A 22761-nucleotide genomic window follows, 5' to 3' on the forward strand; every position below is an offset into this window, starting at 1 on the left:
CATCACCTCCCTTCAGAAGAGCTCAGTCTAGCAATAAGGGGCAGTGAGGGTAATTAACCATTGGCTCAGTTCACCAAGGGTTGTGGTGGATTCTCCATCGCATGCAATTTTTAAAGCACGATTGGCTGTTTTTGTAGAAGCTCTGCTCTAGTTCAGGTGGGATGGATTCAGGGAAGTTCTCAGGTACGCAGGAGCTCAGACACAGGTCACAGTTGCCCCTGATGGGGTAATAATCTAGGAATCAAAACTCTTTTCTTCCCAGGCGTGTTCGTGTTCTCCGCATCTCCTCTCCCTTTCCCATCCCTTCTCCCTGGGCCATCCTCTCACTCTCTGTCTGTCTCTAGGGAATTACTGAAGACTCCTCTCTGGTTGCCTGCCTCCCTAACTGCTCTTCTCTCTGGGATTTGCAGGTGGCCGCAATGCTGCAGAAGAAGCAGCACTGGAGGTCCATGTGCAAGGGGCTTGTTCTGGGAACTGTCCTGACCAGCTTCATGCTGCTGCTGTACTCCTACATCATTCCCCCTCTGCAAGTCAGCATGATGGAGTGAGTGAGTCCCGCCTTGGCAGAGGGTCTCCGCTTTCTCTAGAACAGCTCCTTTCCAGCCGCTCAGAAATGCTGGCTCCAGGGGTGGGGAAGGGCTGGCTCAGGGGATTGGCAGGTGGGGTACGGAGCCACACTGGGTCAGCTGCAGCCCAGGTGGATTCAATCCAGGAGTGCAATGGTACAGCTACACTGCAAAGAAAACCCCCAGCAGTGAGTCTCAGAGCCCACGTCCACTGACTCAGGCTCACGTTACAGGGCTAAAAATAGCAGTGCAGGTGTTCTCGCTGGGGCTGGAGCCCCGGCTCTGAAACACAAACCCCTGGCCGGGTTTCAGAGCCTGGGCTCCAGTCCGAGCCCTGGCACCTACACAGCTATTGTTAGCCTTGTCTCACAAGCCCAAGCTGGCTGCCCTGGGCTCTGAGACTCACTGCCACGGTGGGGTTTTGTAGTGGTGTTATCCTGAAAGTTGTCGTCTGTGTGAAGTCAACTGGGGGGCTCAGTCCAGTTCTAATGGACAAGGATAAATGTCCTAAAACAACACCCCAGTTCTCAGAAGAGAGCCGATTGTTGGAAGAGCTCCCATGCCCCTAGCTGTGGATCCTGCAGGGCAAAGTTGAGCCCCCTTGGCCAGAGAGGCTTGCTCAGCTGCCTTTACCTGTGATGGGCTATTCTGATCTGTGAAACATTACCCGCCTGTGTGCTTTCTCACTTGCACGCCTTTGAGATCTACAGATGCAAGGTGCTGCATTAGAGCTTTGTATTGATGTATAATTATTATCTAGCCGTGGTGGAGAGCAGTAGATGGACAGTCCTGCCCTGGCCGGATCCCTTCTAAAGGAGAGTTCAATCTCCTGTCTCACGAAATTATCCTGAGGCTGCTGACAAGAGGCCAGTGGGTGCCAGTCATGATGGAGGTGTTTGTGATGGGGACGCGTGTGTTAGAACTGGGCTGAGACACACCAGTCTCATTGCACATGGGAACAGCCACCCAATTGTACACAGCCCAGTGTAACGATAGCCCCGTCCACTGCAGCCTTCGGTCCCAATGTCCTCCCCAGTCCCTGGGCTTCTCACACTGAGCCTGAGCTATCGCCAACCTAGAAGCCGTTCCTCAGGCAGCTCTCTGCACTCTGGCCAAATGCTCTGTGTCTCGAATGAGAAGGGAAAGGACAATTGGCAGTGCAGAAATGGCAGAGCAGTGAAACCTCCAGGCTCCTGCCGATTCACAGGGACAAACTCCTCCTTTTCCTTGGGGTAAAGGGAGGGGACTGCACAGAGGTGGGACAATAAGGGCTGCACTATTGCAGCATTAGAGCCAATATGGGTCCGTGTTGAAGACTAAGGAACATGCCCTCTCCAATGAGAGACAGCCTGGCTCCCACCTCTTAATCGATGCAGGGGGAGGGCGAGGTTTAGGCTGACCCTGTGTACCCCCGCCACCCCTCCTGGCAGCAGGGATCAGTGGGGCTTTCCCCACTTTAAAAAACGACTTCTCCAAGGAGTGGTTTCAGAGACGCTAATAAGTCCACCAGGGACTTTGCTATTGCTAGTGATTTTATGTGGAAGGTGTTCAGATACTACAGTGATGGGCAGCAGAATAAAACTCTTTACATAGATCAATAGATAGATTCAGAATAGGGAAGATCAGACTTGATGAGCGGGTGTTTGCTGCCACATACAGATTTAATCTGGTGAAGGGGAGAGGAGACAAAATCCAACAGCTTCAGTTATTGCAAGTGCCAAAGGTCCCGCAATCCAGCCAGAAAAGCACCTCAGCAACAGAGTGAAGGGAAGGGGCTGGATTCCAGTCTGTGTCACCCTGGTGTAAATCCATAGTAACTCTAGTGAAATCCTCACTGACTTTGCAGTTTACCCCACTGTTCCTGACAAGTGCTGGCCTCAGGCTGCCATGATTCTCTGAAAGGACGAACTTGCTTTCAAACCTTGGGGCCAAATTGTGACTTCAGATCAGTGGCAATTGATGGCAGAGTTTGGTTCACTGCATTCGTACCAAAGGATGCTGGCTCCTGGGGATTGGTTGGCTCAGGGGTTGGGAATGGAGCGTGGAGCCTTTCACCCCAGCCATTGTTTCTAGTCGAGCCCAGGACAGCGGGGTGGAATGGAAGTTAGGAGCCTAACTCCTTTTGCGCATCCCCCCCGCCCCCATAGTGACTAAAGCAGCTCCCAGCTGATGGCTGTGCAGAGGCCAAGGTTACTTACAGTGATGTCAGGGTAGTTCCTGCTGGGAAGGTGTGCACATCACCCCTGCACTCATTGGCACTCTTGCTGGCAATGATAGCAGAGAGGCTGAGCACTGAATGGGCCATGGACCTAGCCCAGGTACTGACGGAAAAGGCTCTGTCAAAATAGCTAGACAGAGTCTGGTCTCCTCTCCACCCCACAGCTGGTCCTTGGGGAACCTGCCATGTGGCTGTCTGTGCTGTACCTATTCAGGGGATCAAGAGAGGGCTCCAGTGCCCAGAGCCCTTGAGCCAGCATCTTTCCCCAGAACCAAACTCCCTTTGAAAGGAATGGCTCTTTTCTGCAGGGTCCTCGTGGCTAGTCACTGGGGATCATGGTGGCTGAGCAAGGCCAGCGCAGAGATCCAGCCCTCACAGATGTGCCTGTTCTTTCCTTTCCTCCAGCATTCCTATCCCTTACTCCTGCTCCTCCTATCCTGCCCAGGCCAGGGTGCCAGGTGTGGTGAACAGCACCCACAGTCCCCTGGGGCAAGGGTGTCTGCCCAAGCTGGACATCATGTTCATGAAGACACACAAGACAGCCAGCAGCACCATCCTAAACATACTCTTCCGCTTCGGTGAGAAGCACCGCCTCAAGTTCGCCTTCCCCAATGGCCGCAATGACTTCTACTACCCCTCCTACTTCGAACGCAGCCAGGTCCAGGACTACCAGCCCGGCATGTGCTTCAACATCATCTGCAACCACATGCGCTTCCAGTACCAGGAGGTGCGCAAGCTACTGCCGGCTGACACCATCTTTCTGACAGTGCTGCGTGACCCTGCCTACCTCTTCGAGTCCTCCTTCCACTACTTTGGGCGCATCATCCCCCTCACCTGGAAGCTGCAAGGTGAGGACAAGCTGGCAGAATTCCTCCGTGACCCATGGCACTACTATGACCCTAACGGGTTCAACGCTCACTACCTCCAGAACCTGCTCTTCTTTGACCTGGGCTATGACAACAACATGAATGCCAACAGCCCCTTGGTGGACCAGTACATCCAGGAGATCAACCAACATTTCCATCTGGTCATGCTGTTGGAGTACTTTGATGAGTCCCTAGTGCTCCTGAAGGACCTGCTGTGCTGGGAGCTGGAGGACGTCCTCTACTTCAAGCTCAATGCCCGCAAGGACTCCACTGTCTCCAAGCTGACAGGTGAGCTCTATGAGAAGGCCACCTACTGGAACCTCATTGACACCAAGCTCTACCGCTACTTCAATGCCACCTTCTGGCGCAAGGTGGAGGCCTATGGGTGGGAGCGAATGGCCAGGGATGTGGCCGAGCTGCACCGGGAGAATGAGAAGATGAAGAGCATCTGCATCGATGGAGGGCGCCCTGTGGATGCCAACGCCATCCAGGAGTCCTCCATGCAGCCATGGCAGCCGTTGGGCCAGAAGTCCATCCTGGGTTACAATTTGAAGAAGAAGATCAACAAGAAGCACCGGAAGCTGTGCCGCAAGATGCTGACACCTGAGATCCAGTACCTGACTGACCTGGGAGTCAACCTCTGGATCACCAAGCTCTGGAGCCACGTGCGGGAGTTCTTAAAGTGGTAACATGTGAACTGCAGCTGTTCCCAACTCCCTCCCCTCCGCTGCCCTCATCCTCACCCAAGAGGAGAACCAAGTGCTTTCATTTTCGTTTCTTCCTTATGTCTGTTGGCTGGATGCAGGACATGACATGTCGTCAACAAGCAGAACTGACTTGAGGCTCCAACATGGAATATTGCTTTTCACAATGTGTTTTCTTCTTGCTTCTATTTGAAAGTAATGGGGGCACCGTCTGTGGCAGTGGGATCCCAGCCTGGGTACCTCACTCATGTTAATAGCAGTATACCTGTCACAGCGTAAACAGGAGACAAGATATGGAGTTGCAAGAGTGTGTGTTTGTTTGTACTGATGACTGGTTTTGTGTGCTGCACACTGATGGGTGTATGCTTTAATGTGTGTGCTTTACTCCAGCTGCAAGAATGTGTGTGCAATGCATTGCAATGTGCGAAGGAATCTCGGGGTTGGGAGGTATGTCAGATATGTTATACTGTATATTCTGGGTGTGAGTGCGCTTGTGAACCACACATTACTCTGTGTGTGTGTAAATAGTACATGACAGTGAACACTGGTATTAATGGGGGTGTGGTCAGTATATTTGCTGGTGGTTGCAGGGGGAGCCTTAGCCTGTTACATTACAGGATTCTCTGTGTGTGTGAGAGATTGATCTGTTCACACAACAAATACAAAGTGTAACAGTACTCTGCAACAAACATTGGTCTCTCTAGGTGTGTCACTATGTCACTGTGTGTATTTCAGTGTGTGCAGGGTGTACATACAGGAATCTGTGCATGGTTGACATGTGGTGGCTGTGTACAATACCGTACAGTGAATATCCAGATCTTGTGTAGGGGATGTAAGAGATGGATGTATTACAGTGTGTGTGTGTGTGTGTGTGTGTGAGAGAGAGAGAGAGAGACCAACCTGTTATCGGGTGTATGGGGATCTGCGTGCATATTTCACTCAGTATGTGTGAATCTGACCAGCCTGTTTGCCTGCATATCTGTTTAGAGCTGCACAAGTCACACTATGGCTGATATACCAGACAATACTCAGTACTCTCTGTCCATTCTAGAGACAGCCATTTGCACTAATTCACACTGGCCTAGAGACTGTCAGTTCCATGTAGACCACATACAGTCTGTGTGTGAAAGTCAATATGTGTCTACATGCTGGTTTTTATCTGCATCAGAGGGCTTAGTTGGCCACAACAGTCTTCAGCCTGCACTGACTCAGACCAGTCCATATATGGGAAATAACAACCAAGGCAGCGGTCCTTAAATACATTAAGACGGCCAACGTGTCACATTTAATCAAACTAGTTCTCCCATAGCACTGATTTTGAACAGGCTATGCATGATTCATACTACTCCAAGTGGTAGATATTACCAGCTCAAGCTGCACCTAACTCAACCTCCATGTACGTGTTTTTATGGTGTTCAGTGAGCTCAGACAGTCTGTAGTTGACCATGGGTCCTTATAACACATTATTGACTAGCAGCCAGCAAAATGACTATATTGTTTGAAGCAGCATCAACACTTGAGTTTCAGGCATGTATAAAAACCCCACTACACAAGCCTTCTGTGGGTTTGTTTGTGGTCCTTGAATTTCTAACCAGCCTGGCAGGTTCAAAAGAAAACAAGAGAGTCTTTTCAGGGTGTCTGCCAACCAAATCCCAGCCTCCAGCAGCTGTTGCCTGTGGAGGTTTCACTGCATGAACCTGGCCACTGTCAGATCCTTTGCTGCAGGGTCTCATGCCTACGGCTGGATACTGGATGGTAGGTTTCCACTGTAACCCATAGCTCCAGTCGCCATGTGTGTATCATTCCCTGAGCCACCATGGGCTCAGTGCTCCAAGCTTCCTGTCTTCCTGTTGGACCATGGCTGGTTGGCTCCCAGCAGAGCAGAGTGTGTTCTCTTCCTGCCCCCACACCACCAGTTCGAGGGTCCCATGGTGCCCCTCCCTAGAGGGGAGGCTGGGTGTGAGCCACGAGACCTGGTGAGAACTGGTGGGGGTACAGGAGGGCTTGGGAGAGAGGCTGAGGGGGCAGGACAGCATGTTCCCTGCTTTCTCTTCTTGCTTTGAGGCTTGGCTGGGGTGGGGAGTCCAGAGGGGAAGAGGGAACAGGAGACAAGCTCCCAACAGCTGCCATGCTTGTGACCCCTCACAATGAGCCCCCCGCTAGCCCTGCAGCCACTGCACCTCTCTTCAGGAGAATGGGACAAAGCCGAAGGGCAAGGGGACCCAACCAGGGTGTTTAGTATGAGGGCGATCAGCCTGGGAGGCACTGGGCTGAGCAGCAGCCATCATGGATGTGTTAGGAGGGAGCCAGCGAGCAGGGAGGGGCCCCAGGGCTGTGCAGCTAGGAGGCACAGTTCATCGGGCTACACAGGGAGTAACCAAAGCACCAGGCCTGGAAAGGGATGGAAGCAACCCAGCTGCACAGAGGCAAGGAGGGAGGGTGGCGAGAGCAGACTGAGGGCAGACCTTTCAGGGAGCACTGTTTGAAGAGGGGAAGGGTTGGGGGAGTCCCCGCTTGGCACTGAATCCCCCAGCTTTATGGCCCACCTGCCACCATGAGCTTGGACTCTGGGAATGCAGCAGCCAGAGACTCCCTGGCAGTAGGGGAGGGGGACAAGATTCCAGCCGCCCCCCAGCAACACCAGGAATTTCCAGCAGGGGAGAACTTGCCTGTCCTGCATTTGCAGCCCAGGGCCCTCCGCCCCCATCCCATGGACTCAGCCTCCCATGGCCTTGGGGGAGCTGGGGTGGCCATATGCAACTCGGTTCACACCCAGGGGCAGCAGTTCGTGGAGTGACAGGAGGCCCAGTGAGAGCAGGGAAAGCGCTAAAGGCTTCTCCCCCCGCAGCCCATATGCGGCTGCTGGCAAAGGGGTCCTCTGCTGAATCTGCAGCCCAGGGTGCTCCAGAGGGGGCACGGTGGGGATTGGGGTGCGGTGGCGTGTGGCATCAGCAGAGGAGCTGGTTGCAGGTGGCTGGAAGATGAGAGCCGGGGTGATGCCCCCACCCCCAAAGATACCTGCTTGGAGCATAGGCCCCAGGTTCACAGGGCTGCACAAGAGAGAGACTTGCCTCACAGACAGGGCTTGGGGGATATGTTAGAGTGAGAGCAGGCAGCTTGTGGGAAGGCTGGTCCCTGTCTCTCCCCTGTGAGTGGACTCCAGGAGGCAGCAGCTGGTCATGTGCCCCGTCAGCCCTGCCCCAGTCCTTAGTTCTCAGCACCGTCTCCAGGGCTGCGGCGGGAGCCTAAGGGCAACCCCTAACTGGCATACAGTGGAGCAGAGTACGATGCCGCATCCTCGGGGTGGCCTATGGGATGGCAGTGCCAGCACGCCCTGCTCTGTCTTTGAAGATGCTCAGATGCAGAAGGAGCCACGCAGGCGGGGATCTGTGGTCCTTGTGCACCGCCCGCATGTTTTAAAGCGGAAGGTAACCCCAGACCTTGCTGTCAAACGGCCTCCTTCCTCTCCCGGCTGTAGCCGTTGGGTGCCATCGATACTCCTTGGTGGGAGGGTGTCTAACGTTCTGCTCTGCTTGGAAAGACAGGGAATAAAATGATCATTTTGTATGACAATTATACTGTATATTTGACAGTTTTTAATATATGAACCGTTCAGCTGTTCTTGTTGTGGTCTCTTTCTTCTCCCCCCGGGAGCTGGCAGGGGGGTCTTGGCCCCATTAGCAATGGATATGGAGACTCCTGGGGCAGCAGCCTCAGGAGATAGGGGGACCTAGCCCAAGGGACAAGTCTGCTTCCATTGATTGCAGAGGGCAGATTGATTTCATTTCCCCCCTTCTGACCTCTTCTGCTCAGGCCTGACCTCCTGAGAGGAAATCCCAGGAGGGCAGATGGAGAGCAGGTGGGCACAGCCTTATTCCTGGATCCTGAGCAGCTGTCGCTGGCTACTCCTGCTGGAAAGGGCTTTCCCAGCTGAGTTTCCCCCTCCCTGACTCTTCCTGCCATTGCCGCCCCACTGCAGTCCCCCAGCAATTCCCCCTGCTGATGCCAGATTCCTGGATCCATTCTCAGGCAGCCTTTCTGACTCACTGCTGGGGGTCCCCAGCGCTTGCCTATGCGGGAGAACCTATCCAACTCCCCTTCTGGCAATCTTCTTCAGCATGCTTCACTGGCAGGGCCTGCTGGGATTCTCCAGCAACTGCCACTGCTCAGTGAGTGGTGTCCTAATCTGGCCTTGCCTGCATGGGAACACGGCACTCGTACTAAATCAGATTAGAAATTGATGCAGGTAAATCAATGCAACGCCCTGGTGCAGACAGTTTTGTTTCTGGTTAAGAGAGCTCTACAGTGCCCTAGGTTAACTCAGTAAGAAATCAGTGAGTCAGGCGCTCTAAAACAGAAGTGAGTGTCCACACACGGGTTGCACTGAGTTAACCCAGTCATTGCACAGACGCTCAGAGTGTGGAGAAAGAATCACATTCATGCTTGTGCATTTTCCACCCATGAACATTACAGTGTGGGGGAGGGATAGCTCAGTGGTTTGAGCATTGCTCTGCTAAACCCAGGGTTGTGAGTTCAATTCTTGAGGGGGCCGTTTAGGGATCCGAGGCAAAAATTGGGGATTGGTCCTGCTTCAAGCAGGGGGTTTGACTAGGTGACCTCCTGAGGTCCCTTCCAACCCTGATATTCTATGATGCTATTCTATGATAGGGCGGGTCAGTATTGTCATCCATATGCTACAGATGGGGAAACTGAGGCACAGGGTAAGACTATAACTTGCCAAGTTCACCCAGGAAGCCAGCGGCAGAGCCAGGAATAGACCCATATTCAGAATGGAGCCCGGGCCACTGAAGCAGTACAGATGCCAACGCCTTAATCCTACAAACGTCCACACACTTACCTTTAACCATGTGTGCAAGTGCAGGACCATCTAAAAATGCCCCTTGCGGCAAATAAAACACCAAGATCCTGCAATGAACCCAGGTTTCCTTGCAGCTGCGTTGCCTTTGCACAGCACTCGAGGATGCTGGCAGAAGTAGGGGACCTGCAGGTAGCAGGATTTATATAAGTGAAGCAGCTGCTGGCACAGCCACCACAAAGGTCCCATCCCTCAGCAGCCGGTGATAACTGACACTTCTAGGCTGCTTTGCAGCCCAACACCCTCTGGAGACGCTGCAGGATTCATCTGACCCAGGACTGAACCGTGGCAGCTGTTTAATAGCTCACAGCAGGGTCATTTTAGGACAGGGAATGAGAGTGTCCTCTCCAGGTGACACTGCAGGGATGACTTCAGGGAAGCAGAATACAGGTACCTGGGTGGATACGTGGCTAGACCCCACCTTCCTTTTGCAGAAAGTGCCCTGGGATTTTAATTACTCCAACCAGTTAGGACATCAGCTTTATGGGTCACCCAAAAGACAGTGCCTCCTCGTGTGGCAGCTCTGTGCTAACTCACTGGAGAGGAGAGAAAACAGCTCACTTCTTACAGCACCTCTTCTTTTCCTATGAAAGTCTTCCATCTACACTGCTGCCCTTATTATAAATTAGCAGTAGCACGCAGAGGCCCTCATCCGAATCAGGCCCTGTTGTGCTGGGTGCTATACAAACACTTCTGAAGGTGCAGTCCTTGGTGCAAAGAACTTACAGCACACAGCCCCAGTCCTGCAGCCTGCTCGGGGGGGGGGGGGGGGTGCACCTTGATACCTGCCCAACTTACCCCTGACTTGGATGAGGCATAGCAAAAGCATAGGACAGCAGCCAAGAGCCCTGCCCACATCTGTAGGTGACACTTCTGCCTGCTCTCTGGGCCTAGGACTAGCTGAGCAGCCCTTTTGCCTGGAGACAGTTGGGTTTGTCTGTGGGGGCCTGAAAGCTGGCTCTCCTGATGGGGAGGAAGATGAAGAATGCCCAGCACCTGAGTTGAATGCTGCATTCTGCGGCTCCTGGCTGGGGCTGCTTGTGGAGGTTAAGGAGGTGGCTCTGATCACAGCAGTAGCCTATCACTAGATGGGTATATATAGCTTCTCCCCAGGAGCTAGAGGTATGTTGCCTTCCTGCTAACCTGAGTGTGGGTTACTAGCATCATGGGGCTGTGGAAAGCATTTCTGGGGGTGCTCATCTGGAGCTCAGCTCTTGCTGCTCAGAGAGGTAAGTGTGTGGTGATAAGTCTGTCTGTCCCCATCTCCCCCCCATGGGGGTTCTGAGCTAAGGTCCAGTACTCAGTGATACCAACTTCAGTGTTCAAAAATCAAGGGTATTTTGTTTTTAAACACACTTGTTATCTGCCCTCTAGCTTTTGAACCTTCTGTTTCAAAGCTTGTCTCAGCAACCAAATCACTTCGCTCTCCAGTGAAGTTGAGTCTCAGGCAATAACTTGACTCCAGGGGCTGGCTGTAAGAAACCTCCCATGTCCTAACTCTAGTTCTAAGCTCACTAGAGCTGCCAACGCTGACTGCTCTCTAAAGGGGGACCTTTGCTTTGACCCTGCTTCTTTGACCTTTGCAATTAAGGTTGTAAATGCAGTAACCCAACCTGAAAGCTGCCTGCAGGCTATTTCCGAGACTCGGCTTGCCAGCTCCTTTTTGCAGAGTGAGCTCCTGCTTGTGCTGGGAGTGATATCTAACACTAGCTCTTCACCAGCTGTAGCCAATTCTGGTAGCTACAGCAGTGTCACTTTGAAGGCTAATGAGAACTTGGTGCTGTCTCATGCTTGGCTACAGAAGCATCTTGAACAGCTGTAACCCTTTACCCCACAGGTGCTGACCTTCTTCTTTCTGGGTGGGGGCCCCAGGGCCCCCTCTTCTGCCCCTCCCCTGGACTCTGAGCACACCCCACCCTTGCTCTGCCTCCTTCTGCCCTGTTCCTCTCCCTCCCACCCACTGGTTGGTGCTGGCTGCTGAGCACCCATGATTTTGCCCAAGGGCTCTCCAGCTGCAGAGCACCAAGGAAGGGTTTCCTTTCCTTAAAGGAGCCTGACCAGCAGGGACAGGCTCTAAGAGTTCCCTGGAAGTCCCCAGGTGATGGGTAGGGTGGGGGTAAAAGACTTCTTTTTAATAAAGTAACAAGCACAATGGCATTTGTGACCACGGGATGGTGACACACCCCTATCTTCAAGGGGAGTGAGGCCAACAGTGAACCAACTGCATGAAATTTATCTGTTAATTACAGATAATGGCACTGAAGCCAGATCCTCTAGCTAGAGGGTCAAAGAGCCTGGGCAGTCAAACCTCCAGGTGCTGGCTCCTTTCTAGTAACAGCAAAGGTTCTGAAGGGCTGGCTATCTGATCATTTTGCTAGCTAAGCCAATGGCTCCTCCCAAGGAGGACTCCTCTGACATTCTTGTCCAGAGGGCCTGCCACCTGGTGGGATTACAGGAGGTCTGGGGGAAAGATTGTCTCTGGGGGCCTCCCCAGAGGGTTATGTCAAGTCGGCTCACTCTCCTCTAGCACCCATTAACTCTGTGCTCTACGAGTGCAATAAAACCAGCATCCACCTGGCTGTAAAGATAGACCCCTTGGGAAATGGACTCCTGCTGGATCCACAACTTGTGCACCTGGGCAGCTGCCTCTACTCCATCAATGACCTGCAGGGCTTTCTGCACTTCCAGTACCGCCTGAAGGACTGTGGCTTCTCTCGGCTGGTGAGTGAGAGAACCTTAGCTGGGGCGCAGCCTTGTGTTCTGAGCAGTAAGGTGCTGTCTGCTGCTTGGATGCCTGCAAGCTGGCTCGTTTTGCGTACTCTGGCTGTGTGGGTGAGAACAAACTGCCCTCCTGCTGGGTGAGGGGTCTGAGAGAGTGTCCCCCCTCATGTGCTGAACTGGCAAGGGAAGGGATGGCTGTGTGAATGGATATCCCAAGGGCCTATTACTTTGGATTTGGATCCTGATTCTCTGTTCCAGGGGGAGGCTGGGTCCTGGCCCACTACCTGAACAGCATGTTGGCTCCCCTGGCAGAGGGGAGAAATGCTAAATGGCAAAGGCCCCTCCCAAGTGGCTCTTACCTAGCTGGGCTTCTGTCCATATTCCCAGTTTAATACTCCCAGTAACAGACTGGTGCCCTGCCAGGGAATGCTGGGGGGGGAGGCAGTGTGGAGTAGCATCCCTCTCCCTTGCTTAGGGCAAGGGCTTGTCTCAAGGAACAGAAATACTGTTTCACTTCCTTAGCAATGAACCAACCCTCCCACTTTGCTAGGCCAAGAGCTACAGGAGGAAGCTGTAACTGATGCTAGTGCTGACCGCCACCCTCTCTGATTTCTTCCCCCCCCACATGCACACATCTCCAGACATCTGGGAACATGATTGAATACTTCACGGACCTGGTCTACAGGCCTTCCCCTGGCACAGGCAGACGCTATACCACCTCCTTCACTGAGAGGATCAACTGCACTGACTATGAGTAAGCTGCCGGCACTTAGCTTATGCTAGCACCCTAAGGGACTAATGCTAAAATTTCCCAGACTCTCATGGGCTTCACTGAGGGGCAATAGGACCCCATAAAAAGCAGCAGGGATTCAAGACAGGGCTCTAACCAGCTGATTGGGGTGGGGGGTGATGTGCACCCCAACTGTCAAAGGGATGTTGATCACAGGGTTGGAGCAAAGCAAGCTCATGTGGGATGAGTTGTCCTGGCTATTGCCATCTAGTAAACCTGGCTTATATCCCTAGTAACATAGAACCTAAAATACCCCCAGGAGCCAGGCAGCTTGGCATGAGGTGGGAAGGGTAGCAGGCAGCCCTGAGTACTGCTGACAAAGGGACACTAGTGCTAGTAACAGGTTTCAGCAAAAAGAAAAGGAGTACTTGTGACACCTTAGAGACTAACAAACTAGTAAAGCATTCGTCTTGGGTGCAAGATAGGAGTGTTTAGGAGCCTCTATGAACTGTGAATGGACTGGAGGGTCTTATGCTGCCCCTCCTGTCAGGATGCATTCCAATGATATTTTGGGGGCAGGGGGTTAAAACTCAAGACCTCAGCCCAGGGAGTTGAGGACCTCTCATGCTAGAGCCAATACAATGGGGGTCTAGAGCCCAGGAATCCAAATGAGACTCCACCTGGAAGATGGAGCTAATGAAGGTGGATGAGAAATGACTCAGTGGGAGGGGACAGCCTGGGGGTGTCAGTGGGAGTCAAACTATATTAGTGATGCTTGTGGGACTTGCTGTGCCACATCTTCACAGCAGCACATGTTGGGGTCACCAGCATGAGCTGACCCTGCAAAAAACTGTCTGCAAGTGAGCCTGGGATATGCAAGCCCCCTGTGGACATGAGGGGTGGCCCAGTGTCAGCTTCACTCCAGCTCTAGAGCAGCCTCTGTTAAGTAAGATATGGAGCTGGGGTGACTTCAGCTTTCCAGTCCAGCTGAGATGGCCTCTGGCCTAGCACTCCCTGATACAAGCAGGGAGAACTCCCTCTTCCTAGGGAGGGAATGAGAATCTGATCCCTGTAGGGTAACCCTTTTCTGCCTCTCCTAGGGCAGGGCACTTGACTCCTATGTACATCCCTTCAGAGACTGGCCACCTGTCTGCCTCTGGAGTGCTAATGTTCACGGTGACCCTAATGAATGGTAAGACACCTGGGGAAGGGGTGGGCAGTGCCAGCTGATCTCCCACACAGCCCATCCTGACTGCATCTCCTGCAGCTTCAGGCAACATCCAACCCAGTTCCCTCCACCTCAATACTCACTTTGCCTCTCTAAGATGGCGTCTTAGGCTCTTGGCACCATTGCCATCTCAGCTTCTAGGAAACTACTGAAGCAAAGACTTGTGCCTCATGATTTTGTAATGTGTTCACAAGAATACCCATTGGAACACACCCCTCCCCATTTCCTCCCCAAAACCTGCAGGCATGTGCAGAAGGCTCTGTGCTTGGAGTCTCCTTCTGAGACCAGCATTCTGTACCATGCACTTTGACTAATTCTTGTTTTCTTGCAGTGGACTTCAGTGCCCCATCAGACTCCAAGATCTTCTTCCTAGGCTCTCAGATCCATATAGAGTTTTCTGTAAAGAGTTCCTTCCACCAGCCTCTGCAGATCTTTGTAGATGAGTGCACTGCCACCCCAACCCCAGAACTTAGCAAGTCTCCGAGGAACTATAGCATCATTGCAAACCATGGGTAACTATCTCCAGGAGACAACAGCTCTGGGGTGCTTGAATGTCTGAAGTGGAGTAAGGTGTGAAACATGCTCCTGGGACTGCCCCAACTCCATTGTAATGGAACATGCTGGGTTCTGAAGGCTCCTACATAAATCCTAGATTTGGGGGAGAGAGGCTGGTCTCTGACTCCAGCTGATCCAACTAAGCCACAGACTACCAAGAGACAATAGTAAATGAAGATATCTGGCTTAGCCTCTGGTAACCACATGGCCCCTTAAAGAATTGGACACACTGGCACTAGTGTTAGTTGATATATCCAAAGCCTTTGCTGTTGCTAGGGCAACTTCGTGTTCATATTGCTCTGTAACACTTGGTGTAGGTCTTTGAAGCTCTTAAACTACTGACTGCAAGTGGAGAGAGAATAATGCAGTAGGCCTCTCCTAGGGTTAAACAGTTCTTCTATCTCTAACAGTCCCTGGACCAGTGAATTTAACTGTCTTCCTGTTCCAGGTGCCTTGTGGATGGTAAGGTGGCAAACTCCCAGTTCCTGCCCAGACAGACCCCTGAAGCTATCCAGCTCTCCCTGCAGGCCTTTGAATTTGTAGGTGTGGACTCTGATGTAAGTAACTAAGAATCTGAATTAGATGTACAGCTTCCTTCGAGGGCTGGAATGTCAAATGCCTGCATACTCTGAATGCAACTTGCAGATGGCTCAAGCTAGAACTCATTTTTCACTGATGGGTTGGTGAACGGCTCCACACCATTAACACTTCATGGCTTTAGTTTCAGCTAGACTCTAGCTTGTGGAAACTGGCACACAACCGCATTAAGAACTGCACAGTTATCTCAACTTATCATCCAACAACCTAGCAAACAGTACCTGAGGAGACTCCACCTCTCATGTACTTCTGTGAAGCCTAGAAATTTAACTCCCCTACCAGCATGCTTCCCTTAGGTTGAGAACCACTGGCTTATTTACCATTATGGGCTGCACATGCAGCTCTGTTATGTGGGCTGCATCCACACAACATATGTATGGCCCTGAGGATGTCACATGGGCTGCAGCTGTGTGCTGACTGGGCCACCAGCAGGCCATGAGTTGAGAACCACTGCCTTAAGCACTGAAAGGCACCTTCAGACAGCATCTAGCCTCTGACATGCCCTGCCTCCAAACTAGGGCATCAGCTATGCTCCTAGCAAACAGGCCTTCACAAAAGAAATTCCATGCAACCAGCTGCTTTGTTACTCTCACTAACATTGAAGTGGCCTAGTTAGTCCAGAGCTGGATGTTCTGGCCACCCAAGGCTAGTATCGCAAAGCTTCATCATGGTGATGCTGAGCATTGCTGCTCCTAGGAAGTCACTGGAATTAACAAAGCTTGATTGGCCCCCAGGCTCTCTACAAGGATGGTTTGTGGGAGGGGAGACCTCAGAATAGCATTCACAAAAACCAGCACCCTAGGCAGCTCCTGGCTGAAATTAGCCACTGGGAGGGGGTTGCTAAAAACCTATCCCTCTCTTGGAGACAGGCACCTAAATCCCATCTGCAGGGAAGTACCTAGCTGGGCTTGGGATTCTCAGACAAGCCTAGTGGTCCCTGTTCAAATCCCCTCTACCCTCAGGGGTGTGGGGGGGGGGGGAGGGGAGGAGTGGTCCTCCTAATCCCAAGTGCTGGGCTAAAAATGGAGGGAAGCTCCTCCTTCCCCAGATGTCTCACGCAGGATGCCTCTAGGGGCCCAATAAGTAGGTAGGGGCTAAGCAAGCTTACCAGACTAGGCCCTACAAGCAGGTCTGTGTCCTCCACCTCATCCCCGGGTCATTGTTCTAGGGCTGGATGCCCAGCATTGGGCTGCAGTGTGCATGCCCAGAGATGGAAACCTAAGGAACTTAGGCCAGAAATCTAGGTCCTGAGCAAGGTTAGGCCCCTATAGGTTGGACAGCCCAGTGGGGCTTCTGTGAAGCCTAGTAAAGCCTGCTTCTGGGATTTAAGCACTTAACTGCTACTTTAGATGCCTAATTCCTCTATGAATGCAGCATTTTAGGGGCTACAAATAGGCAACTGCCTGGAAGCCCCATTTAACTTCTTCATAGCAAGCATGGGGTCATGACAGACCCATCCACAAACCAGAGCATCTCTGAAAGGCAGCATGTGGGGGACTTGTAATGGGACTCCTGGTATCTGGACTGCACTTGAGCAGAGCAGCTATGCTGAGTAGGGCTCTTTCTCCTCTCCTGAACACCACCCCCCACAGCTTCCCCCACCACCAGTGAAGGATGTTTCTTCCTGATAGGCAGTGGGGATAATCTCAATCTGCTTTCTTCTCTTCTCTCCCCTCCCACCCCCCAAGATCTATCTCCACTGCCAGGTGCTGGTCTGGGACCCCAGCGTGCTCATGGATCCCACAAGGAAGGCCTGTTCATTTCACAGGGACACCAACAGGTAAGGACCCTTGGGGGAGAAGGAGGAATTGCAATTCTCTAAAACTAAACCAGCTAGAACAGAATCTGGTTGTTCTACATGGGTATGTCCCAGTGACGTGCCATACAGGAGGGAACAACCTGCAGAGATGCTTGCAAACAGTCCTCTGGAGACTCTCTTGTGGACAACAAACTTGGCTCTAGTGCCCAAAGCAACTTTAGCTCATACCACTTGCTTCTTCATTACCCTTATTTCTCCCACCTCACTGGTGGAGAGACTATAATGGCAAAGCCAACAAACTGGGTGGGACTAGCTGGACAACACTAAAAGCCTTCAGGTGAACTCCATTAGATTGGGAATGGTGGCAAAGGCTGGTTTCCCTTGCAAACCTACCAAGGGAAACTACCTAGCTTCAAGTGCTGTGCCAAAGTGACTTGGTTCAAAGCAGGACAGAAAGGTCCTGCCATAGTGTTCCCCCCCACAACCCTTTCATGAGGGTGGGAACATGGCCCCTAGAAACATGGCGTACAGGCTGCTCTTGCAGTAGTGAGATTTGTTCTAACAAAGAACAGGCCAAGCACTAAGTGTAGAGGGGGAATCCAGGCCTGCCTTGAGAGAGGCACCAGGCAATTCACATGATCTCTACCTGCTTCCCTCTGTGATGGGTAGTGAGCTTTACCAGGGTTTCTAGCATGCTCAGGACTAATAGCCCCCTTGGGATGCAGTGCTGGACTTCTTTCCTTGGCAGACAATGACCAGTCCTTATGCTGCAGAGTCCATGAATTTTGTCTGAACACTCAAGATTGGTTGAAGTTCAGGTGCAAACCAGCAGCTGGCCAAGCAAACCTTGGTCTCTAGACACTCTAGAGCTCTCGTGGGGGTGGAGTCCCAGGCCAGCCAGACACAATGGCACTAGTGCTGGCATAGCAAAGCTGTAACACGGGCATACCCGTGGAGTCAGGTGGGGTTTGTCCTCTGGATAGTAGCGCTGTTCATACACGTGCTGCTGCTTATCGAGTTAGTGGGCATACGTACATAGCTGGATTCTCACCCTGATCAGTGTAGATGTAGCCTAAAACACCATGCTTGTATCTTACAACCACTCCCAACTTCTCCTTGCTGCAAGGGACAATGCTCCCAGGCAGCTCTACTATCCATGCCTGCTCTGCGCCTCTCACTTAAGACAGAACTGCTGATCTTCACACCAGTCCTGTTGCAAGCAGATGCTCAACCTTGCCCTAGCTCTCCTGAAAGAGCCTCAGTGCTCAGATGAGTTAGAAGCTGCCTGGGGACTGAGCCTAGGGACCTCACAATCCCATGTAATTCCTCAACTTTTGAGATGTTGATCAGCAGGGGTGAGTCACCTTTGTACTACTCTCCTCCAACAGGTGGGAACTCCTGGACAGTCCCTCTCTGAGCTCTGGCTGTAGCTGCTGCGACTCCCTATGCCAAGCCACAACCTCTCGCCACAAGAGAGACCTGGAAGGTACTACTTCTGTTGAGAAGGAAAGTGTGTGGGGATGGGGCAGGATGTTCTGTGTGGTCATTGTTCCTGATAGTGGAGACTTGGCCAAGTCTGGCAGGCTTGGTTTGGGGTGCCCCTTCTCCTGTGGTGCAAAGGTGGCTTTCATTGTCACATGGCATCAGTATTCCAGCATCTCCGCTCTAGTGAAGTAGAGACCTGGTAATGGGGCTCTCCCCCAAGCAAAGGGAAGAGGTAGGAGATGCTGAGCTCTTCAGAGCCAGCTGTGTAAACAAGCTCCTGGCCAAGCAAGAGATAAATTGTTCAGTATTTTTTGGGAGGGGCAGCAGATTTGTAAAATTTTGGGGTCCAAGTCCCTCCCACCCCCACACATAGCTTGTAAGCCTATATATGTACTAGAAACAGTAAGTGTCTAACAGTTTCCCTATATTGCACTGGGGAGGAGAGCTCTGGGGGTGCAGGCAGGCTGCCCTGGGGCTGGGGCCACAGGACTCCAGTCCTGTTCTCCCCAGGCCCCTCTCAGGTTTAGGAAGCCCCCTTGCCTCCCTTGTGGTGGGGAGGGGGGGAAGCAGCCATCACATGTGTGCCTCTTCCCTCTGCTGCTGGTGTTGCTTCTTCTGTAGCTGGTGAAGGGGCACAGAGCAGCAGGGGATACTCTGGGGGTGGCAGGTGGGGCTGGGGGAGGCTCATGGGGGGGGGGGGGGTGATGGCAGGTGGGGCCAGGCCCATATAACTTGCTGCCCCAGGGATCTGAAGCTTCCCATCTCCATTTGCCCCAGGCTCTGCAAGGGAAGGTGGACTTGTCCATGCTGTTGTTGTTGGCCCCTTGAAGGTGCAGAAACTAGCTGCAAAGACTGGAAGCTATGACTGGGACTCAAATGGCTTTCCCGCAATCCAGAGTCACACAGGTAACTACCCTCGTGGGTTGAAGCTGTGTTCCATAGCAACCAGACAACCACTGGCTACAGTGGGGAGTCCTGACAGGCAGGGAATGGAGTTGGTACAACAGCCCCAGAAAGCTCAGTTGCCCAGTGGGAGGGGAGCAGAGTTTGAACTGTCTGGTGCCTTGCTCAAGAGAACTGAAGTGTCTACTCAGTGGGTAGGTGTGGGCAGCTACAGCCATACCCCCTCCAGATTTCCCACCCACTACTGGCCTTGCCTTAACCAAGGGAGCCATTGGGTGAAGACAGCTCCTCTCCATGAGGAGTTAGACACCCACAAGCTCCTCAATCCAACTTCTAAATCCTAGTACACTCTGGAATCTTTCTCCTCTCTAAAGAGCAAAGAACCCCAAGGAAGTCAGAGCAGGTGCTTGCTAGTCTAAAGCCCAGCTGAGCCACCCCTGAGAATTCTATGAGGCAGAGGTGCCAAAAATGGGAGGAGAAATAACTAGCTTGATGCCTTCCCTGAGCACAGTGAGGGGCAGTTAGTCCTTTCCACCCCAATTATGATGGGCTTGTCAACATAACTAAACTCCCACAAACATCACACCTGTACCCCATCCTGACCCAAGGGTTTCCCAAAAGATACATGGCCCATTGTTGCAGGGATGGATGGCTTTGGGAAATAAGCTGTCAATGTCCAGCTGCCTCTTGACACTTTCCTCTTGCAGGAGGGAAACCAAGTGTGATGCCACCTCCTGTTGGTGCCCTGCTGCTGGAAGTTGCTCTAATTGCTGTAGTGTCCCTGGGTTTCTGCCTGTACAATAGCCATCACAAGAAGCTCTGTTTCAGAACCAGGGGGGCTGCAGACTCCTGCACAGAGGGGCTGGTTACTGCAGAACAGGAGTGTGCAAGCATTAATGCAGATGTGGAATGAATCCAAGTAAAACCTTAACAAATCCAGCTGGTGTGTGCATGTCATTTATGGCTGGGCTGGGAGCTCCTGGGCCTCTGGGGTGGAAGGGGACCAGCAAGTTGAAAGCTGCATTTGAATATCTCATGCTGCTTTCTAGCTAAACTTCATCTTTCTCTACCAATATTCCCTCACTAGCCTGAGCCAGGGCAAGGCTCTAAATACTCCTTGTGGAAGAGCTTCACTCAGGCTTGATCCTAGACCCTATTAGTAATGGAACCAAGACACTACCAACCTCTGGGAATGTCCCCTTCCTGGGGAGGCCATGCTCTGGACACTCCATATGCTGGATGTCAAGCAAGAAAACCTTCTGGTGTCCCAGTAACTGCTCAAAATGCTGTAGCTCACTGACCGACCTGCTTAAAATGTGATCTAACTGCTGAGCTGGCTTGCTCCTTCAGCTATAGATCCAGTAACTCAAGTCATTGTCAGGACCCATAGGAGGAGGTCAGGGACTTGGCTCAGTCTGACTAGTCTAACCTTTAACAAAAAAAATAACAAGCCAGTTTAGCACTGGTAATGTCCAAGTGCAGGTGTAGTCCTGCTAAACCCTCTTTGCTATTCTGGAAGGCACAAGTGAGATTAGAATATTCTAGCTCCTGAATAGACTTAATATGGGGCAAGCCAACATGAGTTTAAAAGACTCAAGGACAATCTTTTAACATGGGGTTGGTTTTTGTGTTGTTTTTTTTTTCTTAAAGGCATTGGTGGGGCCCCTTGCTGATCTAGGGAAAGTAGCTCTGACAGAGGCTTTCTAAGGGTAGAGTTGGACTGGATTTGACAGTGTTGGAGGGGACTACTAGTTAAACCTTTTTTAATTTAAACCCCGCTCAGTGAGCTTACATGCCAGTAACTGGCCTGCAGCAGGACTCACTGCTCCAACCACAGGAGCTGAAGTGCTGTTGAGAATACAGTAAAACCTCCATTACAAACACCTCAGGAACGGAGGTTGTTTGTAACCCTGAACAAAACATTGGTTCTTTCAAAAGTTTACAACTGAACATTGACTTAATACAGCTTTGGAACTTTATGGTGCAGAAGAAAACTACTGCTTTTAAGTATCTTAATTTAAATGAAACCAGCACAGACAGGTTCCATAGCTTGTCAATTTTTTTCAGAACTTTCCCTTTTATTTTTACTTTTTTTTTTTCCCTCTGCTGCTTGCATAATTCCAAATGAGGTGTGCAGTTGACTGGTCAGTTTGTAGCTCTGGTCCTCATAACTCTGAGGTTCTACTGTAGCTGGGGAAACAACTGAAAAATGCCTTCAGGACCTTCCTCAAAAGGAGATGGTGCCAGACAACTTCTGCACTTAACCTCTTCTACCCTAGTCTTGTAAAGTTAGGGCAAGGCTGCCCTGCTCAACCCTCAGCTGGCTTACAATCATAGGGGGGAAACCCTCTCTTCAAAGGCATTTCCAGGGTGTTTATCAAAATACCATCAGAGCATCTGAGAGCACTAGATCTCAAACACTCATTAAGTGGATACACAGAGGGGAAATGACTTGGCTCAGGTCATCCAGGGGCCAAGCTGGGCTTAAACCTAGACAGTCTGAGGCTCCAGGCCTGGTCTGTAACCACTACACCACATTACCTCCCAGTGCTAGGGCACAACTAGCCCTGTTTGGGAAATGTAGCTAATGAGGTCCATAAACTGAGTTGCTCAAGTTCCTCCATGGAAGGCTTATGTCAGAGCCAAGCCTCTGCTTTTGCCATATAACTATCCTCTCTGCTGTGAACCCTGCAGGGTGGTACCTAACCCATCCTTGCAGGGGAGAAACTGAGGATCCTTGAGTTCAAGGAGAAGCAAAGCAGCAGACTTGCCATGAGGCACCTTCATTGACTCCGGGCAGTAGCTGGGAGCTGAAGCCCCCATGCCGTTGTAGAGCAAGGGTATTGAGTGCTAAAACCAGTCTGCAATTTAAGAGAAGGGGGAAGGCGAAGCAGCCTCTGCATGAACTGATTATTCAGAGATGGGGCATCTAATCAGTAGTGACATGCCTGGGATTTTATTCTGTAATCTAGACGGTCTGAATCCGTGTGATACTAAACACCCCCATGGAGCTTTTTGTTCAGACTATCACCAGGTTCAATCACTGGGATTCATGGGCTGTTACCATTCAGTTTTTAAGTACTCAGCCTTTTTTGGCTGTTTGTACACACGTGACTTTACAAATGACACTTGTGCACCACTAAGACTTTTTGTTTCCATACCAGTACCACCTTGGAGTCCTGATCTCAGCTGTGGTCCCTTCATGCTGGGGTCTGGGCAAACATTCAGCCAGCCTTGCCCCTCAAGAGTTTACAGTCTAAGCTGATCAGGGACAGTATAAGAAGTGACTTGCATGATGTTACAGGGCAAGTCAGTTGCTGAGGTGGGAGTAGACCTCTGTCCTGTGCACTGGACCATGCTCCCTTTCATCATTTTTACATGTGCACACACTGCTTACTAGATGTTCATGATGTCAAACTTCTCAGCAGTTTCACCAAATTTAAAGTGGTGCTAATTTAAACTGGACTCCAGTGTGGAAATGGCTAGTGGTGGTGGTCCAAGTCGCAGGTAAGGTGCTGCTATTAGGAGGAGGTTAGCCTTTGTTTACTTAGTA

At 51.6% G+C, this 22761-nt stretch overlaps 2 protein-coding genes across 4 annotated transcripts in view; both read left to right on the forward strand.

The window, feature by feature from the left end:
- GAL3ST1 (galactose-3-O-sulfotransferase 1) overlaps positions 1–7975 on the forward strand; it is a 47989-nt gene extending 40014 nt beyond the window's left edge. For all 3 annotated transcript variants that reach the window (XM_048821778.2, XM_075120145.1, XM_048821779.2), the window contains 2 exons: positions 411–544; positions 3190–7975. In XM_048821778.2, coding sequence (XP_048677735.2) covers positions 411–544; positions 3190–4339 — 1284 coding nt within the window. In that variant the 3' untranslated portion in view covers positions 4340–7975. The remainder of the gene's footprint in view (positions 1–410; positions 545–3189) is intronic.
- Positions 7976–10395: 2420 nt separating this feature from the next.
- On the forward strand, positions 10396–20147 carry LOC125623098 (zona pellucida sperm-binding protein 3-like). Its single transcript, XM_075120182.1, has 10 exons — positions 10396–10459; positions 11758–11951; positions 12593–12705; positions 13782–13873; positions 14241–14421; positions 14913–15021; positions 16750–16841; positions 18209–18306; positions 19083–19211; positions 19916–20147. The coding sequence occupies exons 1-10, from the start codon at positions 10396–10398 to the stop codon at positions 20119–20121; spliced, it is 1278 nt and encodes a 425-aa protein (XP_074976283.1). The 3' UTR covers positions 20122–20147.
- The last annotated feature ends 2614 nt before the right edge of the window (positions 20148–22761 follow it).

This window comes from Caretta caretta, chromosome 15 (assembly GCF_965140235.1).
Source record: "Caretta caretta isolate rCarCar2 chromosome 15, rCarCar1.hap1, whole genome shotgun sequence".
In the NCBI taxonomy this organism is placed as follows: domain Eukaryota; kingdom Metazoa; phylum Chordata; order Testudines; family Cheloniidae; genus Caretta; species Caretta caretta.

What these genes read in the sequence shown, in the direction of transcription:
- LOC125623098 (XM_075120182.1), top strand. Translation starts at nt 10,396, where the DNA reads ATGGGGCTGTGGAAAGCATTTCTGGGGGTGCTCATCTGGAGCTCAGCT. An exon ending in ATCAACTGCACTGACTATGA is followed by an intron (nt 12,706 to 13,781) that starts GTAAGCTGCCGG and finishes TGCCTCTCCTAG; the next exon opens with GGCAGGGCACTTGACTCCTA. An exon ending in CCACAAGAGAGACCTGGAAG is followed by an intron (nt 18,307 to 19,082) that starts GTACTACTTCTG and finishes CATTTGCCCCAG; the next exon opens with GCTCTGCAAGGGAAGGTGGA.